The sequence below is a fragment of the Talpa occidentalis genome, unplaced genomic scaffold, assembly GCF_014898055.3.
Source record: "Talpa occidentalis isolate TD23 unplaced genomic scaffold, MPIMG_talOcc4v2.1 talOcc4.9, whole genome shotgun sequence".
Lineage (NCBI taxonomy): Eukaryota > Metazoa > Chordata > Mammalia > Eulipotyphla > Talpidae > Talpa > Talpa occidentalis.
The window spans coordinates 30,077,167-30,097,400 of NW_023605305.1; the positions used below are offsets into that span (position 1 = coordinate 30,077,167).

The window sequence follows — 20,234 nt, forward strand, 5'->3', positions numbered from 1 at the left end:
CGCTCAACCGCTGCGCCACCGGGGAGGCCCAAAGGGAGAGTCTTGCAGAGGATGAGCTGACGATTAGGAGGAAAGCGGGCAAGGACTTTACGTGCCAGCAGGGCTCAGCTCTTTCTCAGCAGCTAATGGCACTCGGGGCTGTTTAATCATTAAAGGAAAGGATAGAGCCAGGAGCACCTCAAAGTCCAGCCGTTGGTGACTGACTAGCAGAGGAGCGTGGAGCTGGCAGCAATGGGGCCAGGAGCTTTGGGAGACAGAGCCAGGACTGAGGCTGCTCCATACCCACACCTGGACCCTGGAGCCAGCCTGCACGCCTACGACATCACGGTCCTGGTCGTCTACTTTGTCTTTGTCATCGCCGTGGGGATCTGGGTAAGCCTGGTGGTCGTGGCCCAGCAAGGGAGGCAAGGGAAGCTTTTGTCTCAGGCTGGTCTTGGAGCTGGGGGCAGAGGTGGGCCTTCAGGCAGCAGAATGAAGGTGGTTCAAAGAAGCACAGGACCTGAGGTGAAAGGGCCTTGGGGAATCATCCTCTCTCTCCAACCCCTCCCTTTCTAAGACAGACTAGGTGCAAAGAGGGCTGTGACCTGCCTGAGGTCGCACAGGAAACCATCTCTATTCATCTGCTACCTTTGGCCCCAACCACCCCTGGCAGCCCAGCCTCATTCCAGCCCTCATCCCCATGCCAAGATCCCCAACTCTGTAAAAGCTTGACTCCTGGCCTGACCCCACCCTCCTCTAGTTGGTGTCTGCACAGGAGTGGTGCTTTCCAAAGGAACTGGGGCTGGTGTGCTCACAGGGAGAAACTAGGTGCACCCTGAGGCCTTTGTTCTCCCTTGTTCTCTGAGACTCCTAGACAGAGGCCAGCTGCTAAGTCAGGGGGCCCTCACTCCAGCCTCCAAGTCCACCAGCCAGAGCAGGGTGGCCCTGGGGAATATGCAAAGCCTCCTGGAGCCTGTTTTCTCACATGGACAGGGAGGTGACAAGATGACACAAACAGAGGTCATGGCCACTGAAGGACAAGATGCATTTGGCACCTGGCCCAGTGCCCAGCACAGCCAGCAGCATTTACTGGCTGCTGTTATCACCACAGATTTCAAGAGAAATGCCAGCACCTTTAGACTCCACTGTCAGACAGATTATGGTTATTCACCAGGCTGTGCCTTTCTGGCCTCAGTTTGCTCATCTGTAAAGTGGAGTGAACAGTCCAGCCTCCCAGAGCCAGTATTAGGAAGAAATGGGCACAAGGGAGCCTGGGAGACAACTAGGGAGGCACTGCCTCTCCAGCAAATTTGCACAAGCTGCTCCCCGACTTTGGGCCTTGGCTCTCCCCTGAGGACTAGAGGTGACTCCAGGAACCAAGCAAATACTTCACCAGCACCAGGCCCAGCACTCACTGATGTTCCTGCTGACCAGACAAGTTATTCCCGTGGGAGAAGAGAAACATCTATAAGTTCTCCCTTTTCTTCCTCCCCAGCAGGTCCTGTCTCCAGACCTGATCAGACCTGCTGGCCTCAGTGTCTTCACAAGGGCCTCAAGTTGTTGCTTCCCTCCCCAGTGCCCTGCACCCCCCGAGCCCTGCATTGTCAGAGAAACCGCTTTCACCCCCACTCCCCTTTATTCTGCAAGTCACATCCCCAAACAGGCCACTAACTGACCACCTGCCTGGGCAGGAAAGAGGCTTGTTCCAGAGTCCTAGTTGATCCTGAGCAGAGATGATCCCTAGATGATCCCCTAACAGAGACCTACCTCTGCAGATGCCCAAAGCCCCACCCACCCTCAGAATGGCAGCTTTCAGTCCTCCAGCTTGGTGTGGGGGTCCTGCTGGCTGTTGGGGATAGGGTAGCCTCCCCTCAGCCATGGTGGCCTGAGTTGGAGATGCCACATCACTTCCTGGAGCAAAGCTGGGGTAGAGAGCAGGATGAGGGGACAAGAGTGCACCCTCAGTGATCTGGGCCATTCATGGAAGAGGCTCTTCCTCCTTCGGCCCCCTGGGTCTTCACGGCAGTCCTGGGAGAGCAGCAGGCAGGCTCGGAGAACTTGGGCCTCCCAAAGAAGAGGCTTAGCTAAAAAACAGGGCAATTCCTGCTCTCACCTCCCCATCCCCAGGCAATGCCTGGGCCAAGTGGCAGGAGTCTGGGTGAGGCCACAGGTTGCAGAGGCTCGGGACGCCCTCAGCTCTACCGTTTCCTTTCCAGTCATCCATCCGTGCAAGCCGGGGCACCGTGGGCGGCTACTTCCTGGCAGGGAAGTCCATGAGCTGGTGGCCGGTGAGTTCACCTTCCTCCTTCCTCCTTCCTCTGCTCCCACTGTCTCTCCTCTCATCTGAACCAAGACAACCAGCACCCCAAGTGGGCTCCTTGTCTCTAGCCAAATGCAGCCCAGGACCTGAGACATCTTGCTAAGCAGACCAGCCTCCGCTGGGCACCTCCTGAGTGTGGGCTGTAAGCTGGACAAGGGACTGACAGAGAACATCTAGAATGAGGAGCTCAGAGCTGAGCTGAGCTGAGCAGACAGACTCATAAGCAAAAAGGTCGAGGCTGTGGCCCAGAGAGCAGGGGCGTGTGATCCCCTCCAGGAAGCCTCCCACCTCAGATAGCAGAAGGTGACTAAAGAAGGGGACCCAGAAGCTTAAGACTGAAGAGCAGCGAAATGAGGGGACTCGTAGAGGAAAATGCCCCACCACCTCAGGAGTTGACCCTGAGAACCTCTGTGAACCTTAATCACTCCCATCTGGCCACCCCACATTTCTCTTGGTCCTCTAAACTGACTTCCCTCTTCCTGCAGTAGGAAGAAGGGAGATAAACCCTTCCGAGGATCAACTCTGGGGCTGTGACAAGGACAGGGTGAGCTGACACATTAGAACACATCCAGCCCGTGGCCCTGCTGTGGCAGTGCCGGGTGTGGTCACCGCCCCCTCACTGCCCTGGAGTAGTGGGCTGGCCTCCTGGAGAAAAATTAACTGAGCTCCAAGGCTGGCTGGGCCTGTGCTCAGCCCCTGAGCTCCCCCTTCTATCTGGCCTTGTCCTGGGCCTATGGAACAGGGGGAGCAGGCCCTTCCCACCTGCTCCGGGGTCTTCCCTCCCTGATCACTTTGCCACTCACTCACTCACTGGAGGGCCGGTGGCCAAATGTTTCATTTTTCTGAACATTAATTCCTTTCTCCATAGGGAGGAAAGATTAAACCCACCCCTCCAAATATCTGTGGAGATGCATTCGTGCATTTAAATGCCTGGCACAGGGCCTGGCACAGAGTAGGTTTCTAATAAATATCAATTCTATCCCTTTTGCCCTCTCCTCTTCCTGTTCTCAGATTTCCTGAGTCCAGATCCTACTCTCTTTGCCTCCTTCTCATTCCTAAGTTCATGGTCCTGATCCCAGTTGGATCAGTTTGAAACTGACCCCTGACCTTTGACCCCATTGTGCCTTGCAGATTGGCGCATCTCTGATGTCCAGCAATGTGGGCAGTGGCTTGTTCATGGGCCTGGCTGGGACGGGAGCTGCCGGAGGCCTCGCTGTGGGTGGCTTCGAGTGGAACGTAAGTTGGGGATCTAAACAACCCCCCCCCCCCAATTCCTGGCCTTAGAGCTGAGCAGATCCTCACAGGTGCTTGGGGAGGTTGTGCCATAAATCGAGATTCCGTTTTACAGATGAGGAAATCAAGGCCTGGAGGAGGCAGAGGGCTCATCAGCGGCCACCATGTCCCAGGTCCTTACCTCCTTGCTCAGGACTCTCCCACAGCCCAGCTCCTGTGGGGAGGGGCTGACCCTCCATCTGCATCTGAGACATGGCTGTCTTCTTCTCCCCCCTCTCTCAGGCAACTTGGCTCCTTCTCGCCCTTGGGTGGATCTTCGTCCCCGTTTACATAGCAGCCGGTGTGGTCACCATGCCACAGTACCTGCAGAAGAGATTTGGGGGCCAGAGGATCCAGGTGTACATGTCTGTCTTGTCTCTCATCCTCTATATCTTCACCAAGATTTCAGTGAGTTCCACTCTAATCTAGCTATCTTGCGTGGCTTGTTGTGGATGGATGGATAAGCGGACGGATGGATGGATGGATGGATGGATGGATGGATGGATGGATGGATGGAAGGGCAGATGGGTGGGCAGGAGAAAGGAAGGATGAATCCTCATACCTTCAACACATGCTCCCCTGCAGCAGTGGAGTAATCAGAGATGAATAATGTTTGTTGAATGAATGACAACCCCTCCATTCAAAAAGCTCATACTCCAGAGTTCACTCATCATTTTTCATCAAACAATTCTCATTCAGCACCATGTACTAATTGCCTAGAATGTTATGGCTGCAAAGGTCCTTATTCTTCCTTTATTGGCCTAAATTCTAGATGTGTCAAATGATTTGCCCATGTCCACAAGGAAGGCTAGTTCTGGGACTAGAACCACAGTTTGGCTCCTAAGGCCCCATTGGGTCTTTTTTCACTGCCACGTGGTAGCACCAGCGATGGGCTCACCCGTCACGGAGCCATCACATGCATGCACTGTAGGAGCTGGCAGTCGCCGGGTAAAGGGCTGGAAAAATGTAGCGTCACGTTCCACCCATGCCTAAAAACAACAGTAAGTCAGTTTAGGCAAAGGTTGACCCCTCAAATCCTCTAATAAATGTGAACACCTAGATTCTCCAGGCCCTGTGGTTCTGTTCTGGACTCCTGCCCCATCAGCTTAGCCCCAGGCCTATCTGGCTGAGGCTGCCCGAGCTCTCAGGGGCAATCAGGAACCCGCCAGAACCTGTTCTATGCTCCCCCATAGTCTCTTCTCCGACCCCAGCTCCCTGCTTCACTGCCTCATCTTCCATTTCATTCCCTCACGCTCCCTGAGGACAGCCCAGTGCTCTCAGCACTGCCAGATAAGAGCGGCAGCACCCGGTGCTGCTAAGCAGGAAGGAGACTCTCCCTGGTGGCCACGCCGGGGCCTCAGGTGACCTGGCCTCCCGGGTCCTGGTTCTCTGCAGACTGACATCTTTTCTGGAGCCCTCTTCATCCAGATGGCCCTGGGCTGGAACCTGTACGTCTCCACAGTGCTCCTGCTGGTGGTGACCGCCGTGTACACCATCGCAGGTAGGGCGAGGGAAGGTGATGCTGGGGTGCAGCCGGGAAACAAAGACTGCGGGACACAAAGAGGTGGACAGATACTCTGACTGCAGAGACACACAGGACTGCAGGGCTGGACAAGAGGATGGACAGAGTGCAAACTGACCCTAAGAGAGAGGCTGAGATATAGGCAGAAACAAAGAGACAGATGAGATGCAGGATCCAAGGAAGAGTCAGAAAGGGTCGACGGAGGGAGAAACAGGAAGAATCAGAGCTGGAGAGAGACAGGGAAGGAGAGACACTGAGGGACTGTAACTTGGAGCAGGGTAGCGACAGGAGACGGCTGCTCTGACTGGAGTCACTGTGGCGTCTCCAGACAAAGTCACAAACCTGCTTGCCTGTCTCCTCCAGACACCTCACACAGGCCTGGCACCTGGAGACTGACCAGAGCCGACCAGTCACGGCTAAGCCAGCCTGGAAAGATGAGGGATTTAAGTGGGCTTTGGGGTGGAGAAGGCAGGAGCCTCCTGGTGGAGCTACAGCAAGAGCTTGACTAGGGATGTCACCGAGCAAACCGCTGCAGCCTGACAGCCTGTCAGAGGCCTTCAGGATGGAAAGGGCTGAGCACATTGACTGTGAGCAGCCCCGATCCTGCTGGGTGGAATCCACTTGCTGAGCGGCTCCGTGTCTTCTCTGGTCTCCCCAGCATGCCCAAGCACAGGGTGGGCACCCAGGGAGGGACCCCCTGCCTGTGGGTTGGTGACTAATGAGCTCTCTCCTTGGTCCCCAGGGGGCCTGACAGCCGTGATCTACACAGATGCTCTGCAGACGGTGATCATGGTGGGGGGAGCCCTGGTCCTCATGTTTCTGGGTAAGGAGGAGCCTGAATTGTATCCCACCCTCACCCTTAAATTCTTCTCTGTCTTTGGCTGACACCTCTATGGTTTGACTGGAACTTTCCAGAGCACAGAACCATCTCTCCCTTCCAGGCTGGGCTCCTAAGGAGTAGGATACTGCCCACTTCAAACCATCCTGAGCTCCATTCCCAAGTCTCATACCAGTCTCATACCAGGGCCCCCAAGCAGGATTGGGAGGTGCAGGGGATGGGGTGGGAGGATGTGACAGGCCCATGTTCCACTCACGGTGGTCTCTCCCTCAGGTTTCCAGGAGGTGGGCTGGTTCCCCGGCCTGGAGCAGCGGTACAGGCAGGCCATCCCTAATGTCACGGTCCCCAACACCACCTGTCACCTCCCCCGGCCCGACGCCTTCCACATTCTCCGGGACCCCGTGAGCGGGGACATCCCTTGGCCAGGCCTCATCTTTGGTCTCACAGTGCTGGCCACCTGGTGCTGGTGTACGGACCAGGTGATGCCCCAGCCGGGCTTGGCCCTGCTGACCCAGATTGCCCGGCGGGGATCCCCACCTGAAAACTGGGCACCAGGATTCACGGGGCAAAGGGGCTCACCCTGGGCACAATGAGCTAAGCTGAGCCCCCCAACCCCCCACCCACTACCCTTTCAGGTCATCGTGCAGAGGTCTCTCTCTGCCAAGAGTCTGTCCCACGCCAAGGGAGGCTCCGTGCTGGGGGGCTACCTCAAGATCCTGCCCATGTTCTTCATCGTCATGCCAGGCATGATCAGCCGGGCCCTGTACCCAGGTAAGAGCCTCTCGTTCTGGAGCAATTTTGGACTAGAGCAGGGAACAGCTCACCACGCCTGCTAACAATACCTAGTAAGTGTTTTGGGCTTTGTGGGCCAGACATTGAGTGAGTATTTCAGTGGAAGAAATTGTATCTGAGCGCCATTTTTATTTTTTGAAAAATACCATTTTTTTCATATAATGAAACAAATAAAGCAACATTTACAAAGCCAAAACTCAGAATCATAGTAAAAGTCAGGACAGAATCCCGAGGGTGGCAGAGAAAGACAAAACCAAAGTGCAAGGTAAGGGGGAGGCCTAAGTGATAAAGCGGGGACGTTTCTCTCGATTTTATTATTTTGACAGAAAATATGTAATTATACAGTGCAGCCTGCTGAAAGGCTCGGGTCCTGTGTGTCCACTCCCTCAGCCGGAGGGAAGATCTTATTTGAAATAGATGTAGTTAGAATCCTTGCCAATGCTACTAGAAGTCCCCAAAGAGCAACATTGCAATTTTCTAATGCTGTTTAATTATCATTTTAGTTTTAATTTTAAAGAAAGCATGCTGTTTCTGAAACAACTGATATATTTCACTAGTTCCTTTAGTGAATGCAAAGCTCAAATGAAAGCCACTTTTAAACCCTCCTTCCTCTTTACAAGGGGAAGACCAAGGAAGGCATTCTAGGTGCTTCCCAGGATAGCTGCCTTTTATCAGGACAGATGATCTAAAACCCAAAGACTCTGTAGGGTAGTGTATGGTGGAGAAGTTGACCAGAGACAGCTATACCATGGTCCCCAGCAGCCACTTGCCCCTGGACCCAGCAAGCTCTTCTCTAGGGGGTGGAAAGCAAATATTAGGCCAACCGTGGAAAACAGGAGATGACGGAACACCAATGGCCATCACCTCTTCTGCAGATGAGGTGGCCTGTGTGGACCCTGACATCTGCCAAAGGACCTGCGGGGCCCGTGTAGGATGTTCCAACATTGCCTACCCCAAGCTGATCATGACTCTCATGCCCGTCGGTGAGTCCCACTCTCCCTTCACCCTGGCCTCCCAGCCTCCTCTAGTCCTCACTGCCCAGGAGGGGCTGCATTAAGGATGGGTGTGGCTAGGAAGAATCAAAACCTTCATCTGAGCACCCCGCTCCCCAACACACACACACACACACACACACATACACACTCTTTTTCACAAGCATCTGTGAGGTTCCTGCTCTGTGCCCCCAGGGGATGCAGGGATAAAGGATCTGCTCTCAGACCCCAGGCAGCCTGTAGGGGACCGGGGCAATATGGAACACAGCGGGACTGCAGGATTCCTAAGGAGGCACCTGACCCATTCCGGACAGCTTCGGAAGTTTCCCAGGGGAAACTGAGCTGAGTCCTGAGAACATCCTGGCAGAGGTGGAGGGGCATAGGAAACGCCACCCTGGGGGGAGGGGCTGCAGAGGCCCAGGGCTGACAGGACCACGAAGTTTGGGCTGAGAGCAGCCCAGTGTGCGGAACCCCCTTCCTGGAGTGGTGTCTGTCCTCGGAGGCCAATGGAGCGCCACTGGGGGATGAGGCCAGAGTGCATGAAGGGATCTGAGCTGCAGAAGGACCTCCTGGTGGGGCGCGGGGGTGCAGGGACCCCACTAGTGAGGGTTTGCAGGCCAGGTGAGTAGTGAGGACTCTTGGACCCATCGACGACTCTGGAGATAGAGAGAAGGAGTATAAAGGATATTTGTGAAGGAGAATTAGCAAGACTTGGTGACTGGCTATATTTGAGGGACAAGAAAGCAGGGACCAAACAGGGCTCCTGGTCCTGGGTTTTAGAAGGTGGGTTTACAAAGATATGGAGATTGGGTACAGGAGGGGAGGCAGAATTATGGAGGGAAGTCAATGAGGTGGGAGTTATTTCTTCCCTCCGAAAGGATGAGAAATGATCAGAGATATAGTGGTGATGTGGCGGGGAGAGACCTAGCAGTGCCAGAGCAGTAGCAGGGCCGGCTGCTTGAAGGAGGTGGGTGGAGGAGAGCAGAGGAAGGAGCTCTGAGATGCTGGTGTGGAGACAGGAGACGCTGCTAACCCAAGGAAGAGACAAATGGCCCCGGAGAAAGACGATAGCCTGGGTTTGGGACAGCTTGCATCTTCCAAGTGCTTGCATGTATGCGGATCTGGGGAATGGAGGACCGAGGTGGGCAGGGGGTCCTCTCCCCAGGCTGGCAGTTGTGTTTCTAGAAGCTTAATCATTGGCATCATAGGCTGCAGATAGCAGTGGGTCCCACCCTCTATTACTGCAGGTGGGAAAGAGACCCAGGAGGGCTGGGAGCTAGTCCAAAGGTCACACAGCCAGTTCCTTGCAGAAATCATCAGGGCTTCTGCCTCCTGGTATGTGTGTTAGCCAATTCCATAGCATCCTGGACAAGGTACAAGGCACTAGACACTCAATTAGTATTTCTTATTGACATTTACATCCTAGTGACATAAACACTATATTGATTTGAAGTGGACAATGTCAGGATCTGATATTTATTTGTAAATACTATGAAAAGATCAACAGCAGCATCCGTCTTCATACACAGTTATGAGTTTTCTTCCTTTCAATAAGGACCTTTAAGGTCTACCCTCTTAGCAACTGTCAAATGTACAATCCAGTATTATTTTTTTAAAAGATTTATTTATTTATGCATACGAGAGCTGGAGTACAGGCCAGAGATGTGGGGGGTGAGAAGATTCACCAGAGGATTCACCAGAAGTACACTGCTGTGGGGAGCAGCGGGTGAGTCAGGAGAGGTCTGCCGTGCCATGTGGGTAGCTCCCTGGCCGGCCAGGGATCGAACTTGTGCTGCAGAGGCTGCGGACAGCTTCATAGTGCAGTGCTTAACCCCTTGCACCACCAGGGAGGCCCCCAATCCAGTATTATTAACCACAGTCGCCAAGTTGTACGTCACTTTCCCAGGACTTACGGGTCTTATAACTAGAAGTCTGGACCTGCACCCATTTCTCCCTCACCCCCACCTCTGACAACCACCAAGCTGTTCTCTGTTTCTAGGAGCTTGAGGGCTTTTTGGTTTGTTTTACATTCCACATAGAAGATAAAGGCTACTAGCTTTTCTCTGTTTTGCATTCCACTTAACATAATGCCCCCAAGGTTCATCTGTGTTGGCTCAGAGAGCAAGATTTCATTCTTTTGATGACTGAACCACATTGCATGATGTGTGTGTGTGTGTGTGTGTGTGTGTGTGTGTGAGAGAGAGAGAGAGAGACCTTTTCTTTGTCCACAGCTATCACTCAGGTTGTTCCCATATCTTACCTATTGCAGCGACTGCTTCAGTGTACACAGTGATTCACATATCTTGCTAGTGTGAAGACACTCAGTTAGTAACAATCACACTCCTCCCTACCAAGGACCCACGAGCCAGGTGTCATAACCTCTGAAATCCAGGCTGAGATGGGAAAGCTATGGAGAACAGTGCAGGCTGTGTGGCGCACACCCCTTACTGAGGTGGATGGGAGACTGGGCAGGTGACCCACCCAAGGCCACAGGCCCACCCAAGGCAGAGACAAAGCACGGGCAGGACCTGGGCTCTAGTTCTCCCAGATTCCTAATCCCATCCCAGCCCATCGTCCCCTTCCCCACAAACTCCTGAATCTGCTGGGCACTGCCAGCTGCTATGAGCAAACCTCGTTTCTTCCCAGGTCTGCGAGGCCTGATGATCGCTGTGATCATGGCCGCCCTCATGAGCTCCCTCACCTCCATCTTCAACAGCAGCAGCACCCTGTTCACCATTGACGTGTGGCAGCGCTTCCGCAGGAAGGCGACAGAGCAGGAGCTGATGGTGGTGGGCAGGTGTGCTGGCCCATCCTTCCGTGTCCCTCCATGGCAGCCCACCCCTGTCCTCCCTGCACTGGGCTTCCCTGGGGAGATACCACTCTCCCTGCCCACCCCCACAGGCAGGCAGAGAAACTTGTTCTAGCAGACCTTTCTACAGAACCTCAGGTATGTCCCTCCCCAACTTGGGACCACTCCACCCCCTCCAGAGTAAGGAGAGAAAAATCTCTTCCCTGTCTGGTGAGCTTTTTCTTGGAATAGAACAATGAGGTAAATGTGAACGACTTCATGGTCTTTACATAGTGAAAGGCGTATCAGTGGGAGTGAGTTAGCAAGCAGCTCAGCCCTGAGAGCTTTCAGACCAGCTCTGGCTGTCACCCCAGTACAGCAGAAAGTCCCTCAGACTCAGCCTGGGCATCCACCCCGTGTGATTCTGTTGTGCTGTATGCAGAGCACAGGGACCCCTTATATGGCCCTGTCCTGAGGTTGCCAAAGTTTAATGAGAAAGGCAGAAACGCAGGTGAAACAGTGAGGCAACTGCATCGATGAAGGCGTTCACAGGAAGACTGTCTTCAAATGACACAGAGCCTTGAAATAATAAGCTAAAGAATTTGAACCTTATCTCTGGTTTGTTTGCCACGATTCAAAATAGAACTTTGATAAGAGGCTTATTTCATTCATCGATGGTGTTTGGACGCCATCTCCTGGCCATCTTCAGTATTGCACCCAATACATCCAAGAGAAGTTTTTCTAGCAACACACCTGCAAAAGATCACACAGAAAGTAAGCTTTGGGGACTTGGACCTGAGGAGGATCAGATAAGGGGCAGACAGGAGAAGAATGTGGGGCTCCTGCTCTGAGCTGACAGCCAATGAAAGGGAAAGGTGGTGAGAGTTGAAAGAGCCTAGAGAAGGGAGGATATCCTAGACTGGAGTTGCTTCCGAGAAAGGGGTTGCTGTCCTGCCCAGGGTCTCCAGCTAACACCAGAGGTCACTTACTGAGGTGGGAAAGGTGTAGACTTCTCCCTGAGTACTCAGTGGAATGCATGACCTCAAGTGATTCAAAAAATCTGAAGTTGTGAAACTCTGACATTCTAGAATTTTAAGAGTCCAAATCTATGGAATCGTAGCGTTTGGGACACTGAACTTAAAACCTTCTCTGATTCAGCCACCACACATTCAGGGTCTTCCTGGCTCCTGTGTTTCACTTTTGCTGTGCCCATGCCTTGCCCTGCGCACTCCTCACAGTGTCTCGTGCCCTCCCTACAGAGTGTTTATTGTGTTCCTGGTCATCATCAGCATCCTCTGGATCCCCATCATCCAAAGCTCCAATAGCGGGCAGCTCTTCGACTACATCCAGTCTATTACCAGTTACCTGGCTCCGCCCATCACCGCCCTCTTCCTGCTGGCCATCTTCTGCACGAGGGTCACAGAGCCTGTGAGTGCAGCCACCCACCTGCCCCCCACCCCATACCAGAGGGTCAAGAGCTGGTCTGTCTGTAACCTGGTCTTTCTCTGTGATTTTTGGACAAACCAACTGCCCCTCTAGGGGCAGTCTCCCAATCCACAGCTCCACATCTAGAGTCATTCAGTCAACAAACATTTATCAATCCTCTATGGAGACTCATGGATGCGACTTATGACAGTTCCAGCTGGCCCAAGCTGTTTCCAACCAGCTCAAATCAGACCCAACCAGTGCTGATTGGCTTAAATTGGTTCAATCTGGCTCAACCACTTCTAACTAGATCAGACCATTTCAAACTGGTTCTGACTGGTTCAAACCATTTCTGATCAGATCAGACTGGTTCAAACCAACTGGCAGAATCAAACCAGTTCAGACCAGATCAAATTGGTTTTCACTTGTTCAAACCAGTTCTATGTTGATACAACCACTTCAAACATGCTCTAAGTATTTCTAAGTGTTTCCAACCAGTTATAACTGCTTACAGCTGGCTTAAGCCTTTGAATTAAGACAACACCTCGGCCTTAATGGGGAGCTCACAAAGATGGATTTGCAAACACAATAACAAATTTGGGGCTGGAGTGACTTGAACTTCCTAGAGTTTCTCATCTGGCTCTCACTCTGCTCTTGCCTGCTCTCTCTGCATAGGGGGCCTTCTGGGGCCTACTGTTTGGCCTGGCAGTGGGGCTGGTGCGCATGATCCTGGAGTTCTCATACCCAGCCCCCGCCTGTGGGGAGGTGGATCGCAGGCCGCCCGTGCTGAAAGACGTCCATTACCTGTACTTTGCGCTCCTCCTCTGTGGGCTCACTGCTTTCGTCATCATCATGGTCAGCCTCCTCACAACCCCCATCCCTAAGGAAAAGGTAAGTGGAGCGCCCCTATCGAGGGGGCCCCCTTATGCCTCCCAACCCCATGGAATTCCACCATTTGAGTTTTACCCTGGGGGTTACCTTCTCCCCTGTTGCCATACAAATGCCCTGGGAAGGGAGAGCTTGTTGGGTTATTAATTAATCCCCAGGTGAGTGTAATTCATTTAATTGGAAAATGACTCCGTGAACACCTACTGTGTGTCAGACACTGTATAGAGCTGCACAGATGAAATGTCCCTGCCAGCAACTGTCCACCTGCATGGAAACAGACACCAATACTCACAATTATTTTACCAAGAGAATGTACAGGACTAAGCTCATAGGGAGAGCTAGCTGAGCACAAAGGAGAGGCAGCACCCCTGGGGGCCTGGGAGTTCTCCCTGACTAGGTTACCTTGAGGTGGACCCTGAAGAATGAGGAGGAGCTAGAGCCTACCAATGAGGAGGCTATTTGAATTCCTCCCTCCTCTCAGCTGATGGACATTCTAGTCCTCCATCATGGAAGTCCAGGGGTTTTTTGTTGTTGTTTCTAAAGTTTTTATTTACGCACACAGGAACTGGGGTATAGGCCAAAGGTGTAGGGGGCGGGGGAGAGGATTCACCAGAGACAGAGTGGGGAGCAGAACAGGCAGACTGACTGAAATACACTGCTGAGGGGAGCAGCGGGCGAGACAGGAGAGGTCCGCTGAGCCCTCTCTCTCCCTTCCCTGTGCCATGTGGGTAACTCCCTGGCCGGCCGGGGATCCACAATCAAACTCAAGCTGCAGAGGCTGGGGACAGCTTCACGGTGCTGTGTTTAACTCCTTGTACCACCAGGGAGGCCCGGAAAGTCAAGTTTTTTGAAGTCTCTTTTCTTTAGAGCAGGTGTTAGTTTGCTGCCATAACAAAGAACCACAGACAGCGTGGCTTAAACTGCAGACAGGTCTTTTCTCCCAGTTCTGGATGTACGAAGCGTGAGATCAAGCTGTCAGCAGGATGTTCTCTGTGAGGCCCTGGCCTGCTAGTGTCTGCCTTCTCTTACCCTCATGTGGTCCTCCTGCCTCTTCTATCCAGTCACTAGCCATACTGGATGAAGACCATGCTAGTGACCTCATTTAACCCATGACTTCTGTCTCCATTACCGTCACGTCGTTGTTCCCTGGGGCCCCGGCTCTGGCCTGTGATCACTCTCAGTCACACTCCCCTGTGCCGTCCTACCCACACCTGTGCTTTCAGCAACCCTCTCTAGGGAGCTGATGCTGCAGGCTCCATTTCCAGCAGATCCCCTCTTCCAAGATTCAGCCACACAATCCAATGTCTCCTTCACCCTCCGTCCAGTCAAATATAAAGTTTATTGAGAGATATTTATGAGCAAAGAGGCAGTGGAGGCTCTCCAGGTCCTGTAGAGAGGCAGAGCTTCACGCACAGGGGGCAGTGCCCCGGGACAGGGCCCCTGGACGTGTTTGCCGGAAGCGGCAAGGCAAGGCACTGCGTAGCTGGTTCAGTTGCTAATAAAGAGCTGCCTAGACTGGGCAGGAAGAGAGCCTGGTTGGAAGGGGACAGTTCAGAGCTCAGGTAGTCGTGGCTGGTCCAGCTGATGTTAGCCACAGAACATGCTGTGTTCTCTGCTGAGTCATCCAAGGAAGGAGAGGGAAGTGCAGGGCTGCCTGGGGCACAGCTTCCCCTCACTCACCTGGATACCTCCCCACCAGGTCCTACACTCTCCAAGTTCACCACCACATTTGTGCCTGTGAATGAGCCCTCTCTCTCCCCTCCGCTGCTCTCCATTCTCTCCCTACTTCTCCCTCCTCTCCCCACTTCTCCCTCACCCCTACTCCCTTGCTTCCACCACCAGAGCACCCTCCTCCTGCCCTCTGTCTGTGGGGGCACCACCCCTACCCTGTCAAGCCAGGAAGCTGAGCGCCCAGTTAACCGCTTCCGTCCCTCCTGGTGCACACAGTCAGTCCCCATGTCTCAATTCTCACACTCATGTTCCTTGAGACTGCTGCCTCCTACCTGTCACTCCCTGCTGCTCATTTTTCTTACATTCCTTTTGCAGCAGCCTGCGGGCTGCATGTCCTCAGTTCATTCAGAGAGAGCTTCAAACCTAGAACTTGTCTCGTCCCTTTGCCTGATGTCTGCGGTGATTCTCCATTGCCTACGAGGTGTTGCTGTTTTTCTTTAAGAGCATCATCACTTCAGTCTGACCTTGAAAACCTATGCTATGGGGCACCTGCTTCACGTGCTCCCCACCACAACCCCCGCCCCCCCAGCATCCTTCCTCCCAGTCTGTGAGCTACATGCCAACGGAGTGTTTTCTAGCACCCTGCACAAGCCCGGCCTGCAGCCCAGGAAGTGTTTGTTTCCAATGAAGGGTCTAAGGTTCAGACAGCAGATTCCAAAGCCTCCTGGGAAGGCTCTTCTACTAATCAGGATTCTCTCCAAAGGCAGCTGAGTGAAGTCAGTGCTTTCTTTACCTCCAGCTTGCTCGCCTGACATGGTGGACACGAAATTGGCATGGCTCTGAGCTGGAGAAGGAGGCCCCTGAGCAGACACCAGGGCTATCAGAGGTGCCTTCTGGGGAGCCCCCTGTAGGAGGCACAGTGGCAGCAAACCCCAGCAGGGACCCTGAGCAGCCCAGAGGTAGGTGGAGGACCCTTGGGGTGGGGGAGAACATCATAGAAGAGCACTGGGGAAATGAGGACAGATAGCACATCTTGGGTCCCCTAAAGCTCCCATTTGTGATCACTGAGAATGGGGTCTCTGATTGCATCCCCCCAAATCATCCTCCTTCCTTCCCACATGACTCTTAAACTATTTGAGAAACAAGACAAAGGAGTAAGGCAAATGAGAGTCAAATATTGCCCTCATTACTGATAAAATATAGACCCATGAAGAGAGGCACTTCCTGATACTGAACCCCAACATTAGACAGAGGTACCCATCTGTTACATAATGTTGTAGCACTGTGCTGCCAAGGCAGGGAGGGAGGGACTGGGGCAAACTTGACCTCTTTATCCTACCAAATCCACCAACAGAGAAGTCCTTTTACCTCCCCCGGGTTAAATGAGTCTAGGGCAGAAATCAGGTCATGCCACATGGACGGAACATCAGGCCTGGCGAAGAAACCCCTGTTTACTCGCATACTTATTTGTACTGGGCTTAACAGCCCAAGGGGTCACGAGAAGCAGGACTGTCCTTTGCAGGTTGGCAGCAGCTGCATGTCCTTGCAGTTCTGTGTTCACAAGGCTCACCTGACCCACCACCATCCCTATGGTGTCCTCCTTGAGCTGCTGGTGGGCTGGCTTTGCTTCCTGAAGGTTCTTTTTGTTTTTTAAGATTTATTTATGCATACAAGAACTGGGGTACAGGCCAGGGGTGCAGGGGGTGAGAGGATTCACCGGAGACAGAGTTGGGAGCAGAACAGGAGGATTGACTGAAATACACTGCGAGATAGGAGAGGTCCGCTGTGCCATGTGGTAGCTCCCTGGTGGGGGATTGAACTCTTGCTGCAGTGGCTGAAGATAGTTTCATAGGTTACGTCTTAACCCCTTATGCCACCAGGGAGGCCCAATGAAGGCTCTTAAAAGTGCTAGCTAGCACATGAATTAATTTATTCCAAAGTCACAGGGTATATGAAGTTGAAAATTGGCAAAAGGCATAATGTTTGAGACGTGAAGCCACTGTAATCCTCCTGCAGTGTGATAAATAGCATTACAATATCCCAATATAAGACATCATAGAGATTTCCCAAATTATACATCCCAAGGAAAAATTAAAGTCAAAAAGGTATCTCAATCGTAAGTGAAAACCCAAATCAATTTCTCGTACCTCATGAGTTCAAATGGAATGAAGTTTCAGTGCCAGATTTACTTCCTGCCTGTTAGAGGGCGCTCCAGTGCCAGCTGGAGTTGGGGCCTTCAGCCGTGTGCTCTCCCATTGAACTGGCAGCTCCCAGCTTCAAAAAGCCTTAGTTCCATGCCAGTCTCTGGTGTGCCTGACTTTCAATAATTCCTGGTCATTGCCAGGGTGGAAACAATGAAGCGCAGCCCCTTTCCTAGAGTTCCCAACATTATAAATGTCAGAATCCCAATATCTAAGACTCACAGCTTCTTGCTCAAAAGAAGACTCACAGGCTTTTAAAGCCAAAAGTCGACTGTGAAAAGCTGCCCATGATGGGGAGTGGACTCCTTCACTAACTTCCAAGGTCAAAACCCACACAGGCTCAGGTCAGAAAGCACCACCTATGCACACTTACGTGCAAAGACCTCCAAGGTCTAATCTGTTGCCTTCCTGAGTTCAAGCATCCCTTGCTCTGTAGTAACTTCTAGTCTTTTTTTTTTTTTTAAAGGTTTATTTATTTATTTATTTATTTATTTATACAAGCACTGGGTACAGTCAGAAGCGCGGGAGGGTGAGAGAATTCACCAGAGGCAGAGCGGGGAGCAGAGCAGGCAGAAGGACTGAAGTACACTGCTGAGGGGAGCAGCGGGCGGCAGGAGAGGTCTGCGCGCCATGTGGGACCCTCCTCCGGTGGCCGGGGAGCAGCTGGGGATCGAGCCAGCGCCGCAGAGGCTGCGGGCAGCTTCGCAACCTGGCGCTCAACTGCTGCACCACCGGGGAGGCCCTCTTCTAGTCTTTCTTTCAAGCTTTGTGGCCCATGACCTAGGTGGTGGGGTCTCAAAACAAAAGGGCTTCTCCCACCAAATCATAGCAGGGACCAGGTCCTGGCTCCCAACGAGCTTATGACCAGAAGACGCTATCTGAGAACATATGCTTTTTACAAGCAGCTACCGAGAAAGAAGAGTGAGGATGGGTAGCTGCTAGGTGACCCCCTAATGGAGGAAGAAAGGCACAGCTTACACTATCCCACACCTGAGCCCCCGAAAGGGAACTACAGGGTATTTCCTGGAAGCCTCTCCAGGCTGGCCCCCCGCTAGGGGGCAGAGTCTGGCCCCAGCGGAGCAGAGAAATGCCTTCCCCAGGGGACCACCTGCGCCCTGGGGGCCTCTGAAGGATGCTCAGCTCAGTGAAGAAGTTCAAAGAGACAACCTCATCCTCTCCCTTCCCCCCACACATGCACCCAAGGGAGAAAGGCAGGGAGAGGCAAGGGCAGTGATATGCAAAAATCTCCTTCCTTGAGGGAATGGGGAAGCAGCACCCCCTCCACCAGACCTATGGGCAGATGGAGCCTGATCTCAGGTTACACAGCAAAATGGCAGCACACTTTTAAGTCATAAAAATAGGAAGTTGAAAGACAGCTGAGAAGATCTGACAGAAGTTTACACATCCCCCCTTTTAGATAGCTGTAGAGTTGCTGAGTCATTGTGCCCCAATAACTACAAAAGTGAATCCAAAGAGTATTTGGACTGGCTTATAAAATGATCATGCCTAGAGCAACCCAAATTTGAACTTCCAGGATTGCTCAGTGCATTTCTGAGGTCCCTGAGGCCTTAGCTCCTCCCTTTCTCTGAGCCTTTTCCCTCTTCAGCTCAGGAGGGAGCCGGACTCTATGGCATTGGGGGCTCCATCTCTGACTCTGCAGTGGCACTGAACTTACAACTACCAACTCCAAAGGCATTAAGATAATGAAGCATCCCCAATGGATTCTATTCAGCCTAATGCAAGGTTTTTGGATTGCTATCACAACAAATTCTTTATAATATTTACTTTATTACTTCTGTTGAACTTAGTTGTTTTTTTTTTTTTTTTAATTGTGCTACCTTTCAACCTAAGAGGAGGCCCTCTGCATCCGGGGGTGCTGGTCTGCATCAGCACTATCTCCTGCACATTTAGAACCCCACATTGACCAGAACCTCTTCCAACTGCACCAGTGCTGGTGACTTCTAAAGTGCTGTCAATTCTCCATTCTCCTTTGATGCGCAAAACAACCACATGGGCTGCTGACCTATTTGGGAGAGAACCAGCCGCTCAGAGAGGCTGGGTGAGAAACCTGTATGCAGCCTTGGTCAGAGCATGGCAGAAGCACCCTGCAATGGCCATCTGGCTGCCAGCCCGGTGCCCTTCCCACAGCGGAGCAGAGGTCTGCCTGCTCCGCTGCTCGCTCCTACCATGGGAGATTATGCCCCGCCCCCTCCTCCCCCACGCAGCTGTGCACCCTGCATTACACACCTGTACCCCCTGCCACCTTGGATGCTTCATCTGCTGATGGTTAGGGGGCTCTGCCCAGCATTTGAACTCAGTCTAGAATTGGCCCCAACTCAACACCAGCCTGTGGCTTTCAGAAAAGGCAGCGTCCTGTCCACCCACCTCTTTTTGTGCATCTCACCCCTTTATTTGGTATCTCACCACCTTGCCCTGCTCTCCCCTCTCATCACTGCCCTTTTTGCACCCTTTGTCTCTCTCCTCCTGCTTTCCTACCCTCCTGGCTTTTGTCCCCCAGCCCCACGCAGGTCCTGGAGGAAGCTGCTTTGGGGCTGGTTCTGTGGGCTCTCCGGGGCCCCAGAGCCAGCGCTGAGCCCAGCAGAGAAGGCCGCGCTCCAGCAGAAGCTGACCAGCATCGAGGAGCGGCCGCTCTGGAGGACCGTGTGCAACCTCAACGCCGTCCTCCTGCTAGCCATCAACGTCTTCCTCTGGGGCTATTTCGCGTGACTCTGCAGACCCAGATCAGCCGAGAGAGAGGCCACGTCCCTTGCTCCACCAGCCACGGAGACAGACTTTCCTCCCACCTGGCTGCTCAGACTGGAGACCCCAGAAGCTGAGCCTGCAGGAGCCCCCGGAGAGCAGCTAGTGCCGCCTCACACTGAGCGAGCGAAGATGGAGAGGCCAGGAGCCAGCGCTGGGTTTGCTCGGTCCCAGCCGCAGCCTCACTGGGGCTCCTGACCCCAGCTCTCGTGCCATTACATCCCTACCTCGAACACAAGGGGACCGCCCTCTTGTCAAATCTATAAGGAGCTTTTACTCTACCTGTGTCTTGAGTTTAAAAAAAAAATGGATGTAAGAAAGGCGGTGGCAAGAGCATTGAAAAAAGTCAAGTGCCTCTTTGCTCACCCTCATCTCCTCTCCCCCTCTCCTCCTCTTCCTTTCTACTTCCAGCCCCCAGCCATCGATTTATAGCAGGATTCTGCCCAGTGTGTGTGTGGGAGTGGGGTGCGGGGGTGGTGGCTTACACTTCCGTAGGTGGCTCCATGATGGCGGCTGTCAAGCCCCAAGCAGTGAAGGACCAGGGTGGTCCCCAGCCTGGTGACAGCTGGCCCTGGGGCCAGGGCCAGGGACTGTCCTGGGTAGTATTCTCATTCTGCCCTTTTCTACTCTCACAGCCACACATGTGCAAAGTCTTCATGGTCTTGCAGAACTTAGAGTCCAGTTGGAAAGACATGACTTGTTGGAAACAAGAAGGTTGTTCTGTGCTTAAGGCTAAGCCCTGACTGGGGCGGCACAGACAGCCTGGAGTCACTGCAACAGGGTCTT

At 53.0% G+C, this 20,234-nt stretch overlaps 1 protein-coding gene across 1 annotated transcript; it reads left to right on the forward strand.

Annotated features, from left to right (window-relative positions):
- Nucleotides 1–202: 202 nt before the first annotated feature.
- Nucleotides 203–19,696, forward strand: SLC5A9 (solute carrier family 5 member 9). The gene is made up of 14 exons (XM_037500732.2): nucleotides 203–372; nucleotides 2,196–2,267; nucleotides 3,431–3,535; nucleotides 3,815–3,979; nucleotides 4,967–5,072; nucleotides 5,836–5,916; nucleotides 6,205–6,410; nucleotides 6,567–6,702; nucleotides 7,599–7,706; nucleotides 10,362–10,512; nucleotides 11,763–11,931; nucleotides 12,604–12,819; nucleotides 15,287–15,446; nucleotides 19,207–19,696. Exons 1-14 carry the CDS (start codon nucleotides 232–234, stop codon nucleotides 19,413–19,415), a joined length of 2,025 nt encoding a protein of 674 aa, XP_037356629.2. The 5' UTR covers nucleotides 203–231; the 3' UTR covers nucleotides 19,416–19,696.
- The last annotated feature ends 538 nt before the right edge of the window (nucleotides 19,697–20,234 follow it).